Source organism: Chinchilla lanigera, unplaced genomic scaffold (genome assembly GCF_000276665.1).
Source record: "Chinchilla lanigera isolate Chin_1 unplaced genomic scaffold, ChiLan1.0 scaffold00055, whole genome shotgun sequence".
In the NCBI taxonomy this organism is placed as follows: Eukaryota; Metazoa; Chordata; class Mammalia; order Rodentia; family Chinchillidae; genus Chinchilla; species Chinchilla lanigera.
In genome coordinates this window covers 8,685,286-8,694,529 of record NW_004955456.1, presented here as the reverse complement: position 1 = coordinate 8,694,529, position 9,244 = coordinate 8,685,286, and the positions used below count along the sequence as shown (strand labels likewise).

At 37.6% G+C, this 9,244-nt stretch overlaps 1 protein-coding gene across 1 annotated transcript in view; it reads right to left on the bottom strand.

Annotated features, from left to right (window-relative positions):
- The window catches only part of Rabgef1 (RAB guanine nucleotide exchange factor (GEF) 1), a gene marked incomplete in the record, with an annotated part of 67,413 nt that overhangs the window by 21,808 nt on the left and 36,361 nt on the right, over positions 1-9,244 (bottom strand). Inside the window, 1 exon segment of the mRNA XM_005396718.2 lies at positions 2,741-2,910. Within this exon segment, the coding sequence (XP_005396775.2) occupies positions 2,741-2,910 (170 nt within the window).

Below are 9,244 nucleotides of genomic sequence, written 5' to 3'. Positions count from 1 at the left end.
TGCAGATAATGGACAAAAATGCTTTTTAAAAAAAATATAGTTCTGAAAATCTTTACTTTTCTGGACTTGGCGCATAGGGAGGAAAGGCTGCTCAGCATGGCGATCACCAGGATGGAGGAAACAGGGCATGGGACAGACGCAGGCAAGCACGTTTGGTGCTCTGGACCACCAAGATCTGGGAAGAAAATCACTGTGGGACACAAGGGGAAGAATTATCTGTGGACAGGGCTATTCTAAACAGGTAGCAATCAATGTTCATCCTGAGCAGCCCTCAGAGGAAGATTTAGAAGGTTCAGTTGGTGAATGGAAGATTAAGTTTTTTTCTTCCTTCTTTGTGGTTCTGGGGATCAAATCCAGGGCCTTCTGTGTGGCAGGCAAGTTAAGGTCTTTTAAACAGTTTTGGTAAACTGAACATAGACAGCACTTTACAATGTGTTTTGCCACTTTACAGGAACTGTTCCAAGCTGTACTCAATCAATTCTCCCAAGAATTATACATAATTAGTGACTTAAAGTTAGTTAGGTTAAGTAATTCATGTGTAAAAGGTGTTTATTATTTATTTATTTGAAGGCCAATGACTTGCAGCCAGAGGACAGAAGGGCTTCCTGAGGGACATTCAACTACAAAGCGTCTGTTCAGTACCAAGCATGTGCCAAGTACTGTGCTAGTGCTGAAGATGCCTGAGACACATGCATGAGATTTGGGCATCAAACATGAAATGGAAAATGGGTTGGACAGTGGCTCTTCAAACATGAAGAGCCTAAGGCCATATCTAAGTCTCTGATGGCAATTAGTAAGGCCATGACAACAGGCATGGTGGTATCTATAGGTTATGCTTTTAGGAATGATCAAAAAGTCAATTAAATTCTTATAGACCAAGGGTCTGTTATGTCTCTGAACAAAAGAAAAGCAAACCCAAGCTGCTTAGGTTTCTAAAATATAGTATTACACAGCATACATGCTATATGCACAAATGCTAATACATATAGATATCCAGACTTGATTCTGATGGCTCAACAATACATAACATGAGAAAAAATGAAGTTGGCTGGGCATGGTGACACATGCCTGTAATCCCAGCACTGGTGAGGGAGAGGCAGGAGGATCACTCTGAGTTTGAGGCCAGCCTGGAATACAAAGTGAGTTCAGAACCAGCCTGAATTACACAGCTAGACTCTGTCTCAAAAAAAAAAAAAAAAAAAAAAAAAAAAAGGTGGTATTTTTCTAGAAACATAACCTTGGACCTGAAGATAGATTATATATATAAGCATATTACTAGGACCTGTGGTGAATAATATTTATAAAGTTACAGTAATATAAATGTTCTTTTCATTGGTTTTTAACTTTTAAATTCAAGACATAGGAGGAAACACTGAAGTTTTAATCATATAGACTATAAAGTCAATGTATTCAATTATAATGCTAAAATGTAAAGGCACAGCTATCCGAACATGAAAGGAAGAGGAGGGAAAGAAAAGGTGAAGGGAAGGGTAAGAGCAATAAAGGTCAGGCAACAGCGATAACACTTGCTGGAACAAGAACTACGTGTTTAAATATGTTGTTCAAGATTACAAGAATAAATAATAGAGGAAATAAAAATATTTTTTTAAAAAGTTATAGGGTAGGCATAGGCCTAGCATCTCAGCACCTAAGCCTGAGGGAAGAGGATCTCAAAGCCAGCCTGGACTACACAGTGAGACCCCATCTCAAAAAACAAAACAAAAATTATATGTCACATGAATTCTGAATTCTCCCACATTGAGCAGGCCCATTATTGCTTTTAACACACACAAATCAAAGACAGCTTGCTTGCTTTACTTAAGTGTCACTACTTGCTCACAGATACCTAAAGGAAAAGGCTGCTCCCGTACACAGTGCCACTATTTTCCTAAAGAGCAAGAAAGCTATTGTCCTTTATAAACTGAATTTGATATTTAAAAAACATCTTGACAGAAGCCCACTGCCCAGTAGCCTTGTGATATCTGACCACAGCCTGAAGAGAGCGAAGCAGTTAATCATCTTGCTGTTTTCCTCATTCCTTTTCCTTCAGAGCTAATTCTGAGTTTAGTAGCTATACTATATTAAAACAGAATTGATTCCTATTTACAAAAGGAATTCCTTGGCAGGCAGCCTTAGGAATTACTGCAACTGACTCATGGGTTAGAAATTCTGGGTTAAAGACATAGGTGTAGAGTCACAGTTCTAGTTCTGACGCTGACCAAAATTCGCCTGTGTAACCTTGGACAGGTCCCTTAGTCTCTGGCTCCCAATTTCCTTATCTATAAAATAAAAGGACTGAAACCAGAGAGTTGCTAAGTCCCTTTTCAATATCTAAATTCTTTCTTTCTCTAACCAAACGAAGAGAAAAATTTTAAATCCTAACTTAAAAACCAAAACAAGTAACAACAAAACTCCCTGGAAGTATTGTTAGTGGCCTAAAAAGTCGTTACACAGAGTTAAAGGTCTATGATAGCAACAAGTTAGGAGGGCCTGTTACTCAAGTACATAGTTCAAGGGGTTTCAAAGTCAGAATTTCCACAAGAAGATGACCTAAACAACACTGAACTGCAGTGGAAAAGTACTAGTCTGGGAGCCAGGTTTTCACTTGGTTCAGAGGCTTTTCTTAGGTAAATAACATCTCTTGAGTCTCGACTTTCTCAGGTGTAAACTGACAGGATCACATTACATTATCTAAGACCTTTCCTAAAACCAAAACTCTAAGTGGTTATTCTCAACCTACCCTTTTGTAATGCATTGCTTCCAAAAACATCTTGGTCTGTTTATAGATTTCTTGGCCTGTCTTGTGGAAGGTCTTGAGAAATTCTATGAACTCCTTAGACACTCTATCCGTTTCAATGCTGGTTTGCCGGTTTATGGAAGGACTGGGAGCTTTTGCTTCCTGAATTTCTGCTGGGAAAATTAAACATAGTAAGTTTCATAACAGAGAAGATCTATGCATGGAATCACTAAGCATCTAATTTAAGATTATTTAAATTATGTTTTATCGAAGTTAAACTGAAATTTAAATCATTTTATGTTTAAATGTTTGGACAGCTTTCTTTAAAGTAAACAAAATCTATTTTATAAGTAGGAAGTACAAGCAGACAAAACTTCATGATCTAAGATATTCAAATAAAAGTTGGTCTATTAGTACTTTCTTAGCCAAAATACAACACGCTTTGATCCATATAAAGATTTAATCATTAATACTGAAATGGCACACTAGCTTGAACAACTTTCTCAAAGACTGCAATCACTTGAAGCACCAGCATGTTAAGAGGACACGTAAAATGTTGGACAACTGTTCAAATCCCATCATACTTGCCAAACGGAAAAGGCCAATTTGTCTGCGTGAAGACACAATTAGTTACCCACCATTCAGTTTGCAAGCCACACTGCTCAAAGTGAAAAAATGCACCCAAAGTAGCATAACGAACACAATGGAGCACACATCGAAGGAGTGAGGGAAGCAAAGAGCACACTCTCCAAGTGGCTGTGGACACAATTCTTTCCCCTCTTCAAATAAATACTACACTGAAAGGGAAATGGGGCCTTTACAGAACAAGGTAAGGGGGCAGACACAGTGCCGTCAGAAGGTATGGACTATCACTTGGTCTCCTGATCTTGAACTATGCTCTCTAATTCAATACTTGTAAGGAATTAAAGGATCACATGCCCACAGTTTCCTTTTAATAAAAAAAAAAGTATCTTTGGAAGATATTAAAATCAAGCTCTTACATATTTTCTTAGCATAATTTCTCATCTTACTTTCTTAATTTATGACAAACTCTTCATTTTATTCCAGAGATACATTTTAACAATGAGGTTATAATGAACTTTAAGATAATAAAAATGATACTCCTATTAGAGTGGTATATTTAAGTGAGACAAACACGCTAGTTATCTAAAAGAACATACAACCAACCATACCATGACAAACTTGAATCCACCTCTCACTTACCATGACATCATTGGTTATTAATTTCATGTGGGATATACTTATGATGTTCAAACTGAAGCAAAAGCATCTCTTTCCCTTATACTATACTATGAATATTAAGTACTTAGCACAACAAAATTATATTTTATAGTTCTCTCTCTGAATCTAGTACTTGGCTTTTTGTTTTGTTCCTTTTCTTGGGGCAGGGCCTTGTTATGTAGCTCAGGCTGCCCTCAATTTTGTGGTGATCCTCCTGCCTCCAAGTGCTGGAACTACAGGCATTCATTCATCATGCCCTGCTTGGCTATCTTTTTAAAAATTTTGTTTGCATTTGGCTATCTTTTAAATTATCAAATGCAGCAAGGCGTGGTGGCGCAGGCCTGTCATCCTAGCACTCAGGAGGCTGACACAGGAGGATCCTTCCAAGTTGGAGGCCAGCCTGGGCTACAAAGTGAGCTCAAGGCCAGCCTGAACTGCATAGCGAGACCCTGTCTCAAAAAGACAAATAAATAAATAAATATGTAAATAAATAATCAAATGGTTCTTAACTATAATTAAAAAAACTAGAAATACTATGTATGTATGGCAAAAAACTTATGTCACATTGGAAAAAATGTTTCCAAACAGCATCACAGACAAAGAACTACTCTTACCAAGGGGTCCTGTAAGACAGGAAATATACCCAACAGTGCAATATGAAAATGGACAAAGAGTACCAAGAGTACAGACAGAGGAAACACAGACAGATCTTAACACAGGAAAGATGCACAATCTCATTCATAACAAAGATGCAGATTAGAACTACTATATAATGCCATCTTATTTATTTATTTATTTATTTATTTAGTTGGTCTTTTTTGAGACAGGGTTTCACTATGCAGTTCAAGCTTGCCTTGAACTCACTTATGTGGCCTAGGCTGGCCTCAAACTCACAATGATCCTCCTGCCTCAGCCTCCAAAGTTCTGGGATGACAGGCGTGCACCACCACGCCTGTCTTACAATGCCATTTTAAAGAAATGTTTTTTGTAGTGGTGGAGACAGAACCTACAACCTCATGCATGCTTGACAAGTGCTCTACCATTGAGCTGCATGTCAGCAAGAAGCTATTTTAAAAACTGACACACAAATATCTGAATCTGATCTTGAGAATACAGGAAAAGACACCCTCATGTTATGCAGATGCAATGTAAAAATGATACAACTTCAAAGGAAGGCATTTTAACAATAATAATCAGAATTTAAAATAAATGTAAATATATCCTATGTTCCAATATTTTCTATTTCTCAGAAATTTTCTGCTGATATAATTTTGCATGCATAAAATGAAATATGTTCATGGCTACTCATTTTAACACTACTCGTAATAGCAAAAACTGGGAACAACTGATCACAGAGGGACCAAGCAAATTATTATTTAATCCATGAAATGGATTACTCACAGCTTCAAAATTTAAAAAGTGTATGTTGGGGCTGAGGATACTGCTGAAGGACGGAGAGCTTGCCTAGCATGTGCAAGGCCCTGGTTCAACCCCCAGCATGGACCAAAAAAAACCCCACCAAACAAAAAACCAAGAAGTATGCTTTTTGTGAGCTGAAAGTTCTCATTAATATATTGTTTTTTTTAAAAAAGCCTGATATGTGTAGGTGCTATTGCTTTCTGTAAAATAGGAGGACTGCAGTAAGAATATATGTGATGGTCATTGAGAACAAATGCACAGAAAGATAATAAGAAATTAACATCTGAATGCGGGGAAGCATAGTGGTAGTACTCAGGAATTACATGGGTAAAAGACAAAGAATCCTAAGTTTGGTTCTTAGCACAGCAAATAAAACAAAATTTCTTTTGTAAACTGATTCCAATTTTTGACTATATACCTTTTATTTCCTAGCCATTTAGATGTATAACCTATTTTTTTTTTTCTGGTACCAGGAATCGAACTCATGACCTTGAGCTTGCCAGGCAGGTGCTGTGCTGCTGAGCTAAATCCCCAGCCCTGTATGACCTATTTTTTTTAAACACATAAATAAATCAGGCTGGGGATATAGCTCAGTGGCATAAGTGCCTGCTTGGCAAGTGCAAGGTTGTGAGTTCAATCTCTGGTACCGCAAAAAAAATTAAAAAAATCAGGTACAATCTAACTCAGGACAAAAATAGCAGCATTTTTTAAAAAATATGCATCAAAATGGAAAACCAAAGATTGCTGACTGGCTGTCATCAGAGAAAAATCTTTAATATTCAGAGTTTAAAGATTCATTCAGGGACTGGGGATTTAGCTCAACGGCACAGTGCCTGCCTGGCAAGCGCGAGGTCGTGAGTTCGATTCCTGGTACCAGAAAAAAAAAAAGATTCATTCAATCTGCTAATTCCATCTATGATGAATACCAGGGAATGTGTTCACCCTATTACCTTAACAATTAGGAAGTCAGACAAAATATGAAATAATGGTTTTTGGACTTTGGGCAAAAGGCAGAAAGCAGATTAGCCCTTGTGAAAAGAGAAGCAAACATTACCATTTCACTGCCCATATCACTTGCTGTAGCAGAGAAAGGCAACTCAAATGGAGTCTAGCCAACTTGCTGAGAGAAAGCGCATCTGGAGCTCAGGGAGGGCAATGCAGCTGAAACTTGCCTCGCAAAATACCAGAGAGAATGGAGTTGCAGAGAAAAAGCTCCAGACAACTGCAGGGGAGTCCCTGCAACCTTTAGCTGAAAGCTGTACATGATGTGAAAAAAACCTATTAGGGCAATAACTACCCAAGACTAGGTAAAGCCATACATACACAACAATTCCACGTGCTCACACAGGTTGGACATGGTTCATTTTTCCACCAGCCAAAGAGGAAAGACCTTCTAATATGAGTCACTAAACTGGGAATAGTGGTGTACACCCATTATAACAGTACTTAAGAGGCTGAGGCAGCAAGATTGCAGATTCAAGGGTATCTAGGACTACATGGAGAGAGTGTTAACAACAAAAAGGACGCTGAGTAAGTTCTCAGAATACTGTAGCTGGGTCATGTTAGCCCTAGACCAAAGGTAGTCTAGATCCCACTCTAACAAAGCTTAAAAGGTATCAAATTGGTGCTTGGGATGTAGCTGTGTGGTAGAGTTCTTGCCTAACATGCACAAGACTTTAGGTTCCATTCCCAGCATCATTTAAAAAAAAAAAAAAAATTCCAAGTAACATACTGTATCCTAGAACAAACCCAACAATATTTAAAGGAACAAAATCCAGCATTCACAAACCACGTAATTCAAAATGTCTAGCACCCATTCAAAAATTACCAGGCATGCAAATAAGGAGGAAAATATAATCTTATAAACAGATTAATAAATAACAGAACTAGAAATATCATAGATGATACCTTTAGTAGGCCAGAGTGTTCAAACAGCAATTATAAATGTACTGCTAACAATATAACATACGAACATAATGAGAGATTTGGGAGATACAAAATGAAGCAAACCGAACTTCTAGAGGTGAAAACTACAACAACTGAAATAAAAATACACTAGGTAGCACATAAGATAATACAAAATCAAAAAGAAAACTTGAAGATAGTGAAAGAAATTATCCAAAACAAAGTGTAGAGGAAAAATGACTACAACAAACTGAACTAAGCATTGGTGGTCTGTGGTCAATATAAACCAGTTTGACTTTCATATAACTGCAGTCTCTGAAAGGGAAAGGGAGCAAGGAAATATTTTATGAGATAATGAAGTAATAATGGCTGAACATTTTCCAAAAGAAAAAAAAATTTTTTCTGTCTTTTTTGAGACAAGGTCTTGCTATGCAGTTCAGACTGGCTTTGAGCTCACTTTGTAGCTCACAACAACCCTTTTGCCTTAGCCTCTCCAGTGCTGGGATTATAGGCATACGCCACCACACCTGGCACATTTTCCAAAAATTTATGAAAGGTGTAAGTCTACACATATAAGAAGTGAAAAAAACTCTTAAGCACAAAAATCATGAAGAAACTTACAACAAGACATGTCTTTTTTTCCCCACTACTGGTGACTGAACCCAGGGCCTTCACCAAGCTACATCTCCAGCCCTTTTTTTTATTTTGAAATAGGGTCTAACTGAATTACTAAACTGCCCCAACTGGGCTTAAAACTTGCAGTTCTCCTACCTCAGCTTCCCAGACTGCTGAGATTATAGATAAGCACCACTATGTCTGGTTTAAGATGTATTATAAACTACTGAAAATGAGTAGCATTTGATCACCTAATGAAGATTAAAATGAGTAACATTTGATCACTTAATGAAGACCATTAAATGATCTTCTGGTTTTTTTTGTTTTTGCTTTTGTCTTTTTGAGACAGAGTCTCGCTATGCAGTTCAGGCTGGCCTTGAGCTCACTTTGTAGCCCAGGCTGGTCTCAAACTCGCAACGATCGTCCTGCCTCAGCCTCCCAAGTGCTGGGATTACAGGAGTGTGCCACCACGCCCAGCTTAAATGATCTTCTGGAAGAAACTTCAAAGGATCCTTAGAGGAACTGTAAGAGGGAAAAGTCACATTATATATAAAGTAACAGAAACAAATAATGTAAACAGATTTTTAAATTATTATTATCAGGACTCACACAAATCTGAATATAATCAAGTAATGTTCATAAAGTGCTGGCAAGAAAAAAAAACTACCAACCTAAAATTCTGTGTCTAACACAAGATTTTTTTTTTTTTTTCCCAGAAACAAAGGCAAAATACAGAGTTCTTTAAAGTTGTGAGAACTCACCAGCAGATCAACACTGCAAGCAAGTTAAAAGGCATCCTTCAGGCAAGGGAAATGACACCACACGTAAATATGTGTCCACAGAAGGAAGGCCATCAGCAATGGCATGCGACATGGACAAATATAAATGGCTTCATTATTCAAAATGTTTGACAGATACTTAACTGCCTAAAGTTAAATACTGGATTGTGGGATTTATATCATATACAGAACTAAAATATAGGACAATATAAAATACAGGACAACTAAAATATAGGACAAAGTGTGAGAGGAAAACACGTAAGGATACTGTTTTAAGGCTGTTATGTGTATGGCACATTATTTGAACGTAGATCAGTTAAAGATGTATTTTGTAAACCTCAGAATACAAAAATAAAAGAGGTACATCTAAAAGGTCAATAGTGGAGATAAAGATGTGTTCATAAAAAAATAATCAAAAAGAAGGCCCCAAGAAGAATTCGACGACTACATTCATCTGCTACCACTGTTAAAAGCCAGGCCACCTCAAGAGGAACTGCCCTAAGAAGCCCCCTGGGCCATGCCCTGAATGCAAAGGTGACCACTGGAG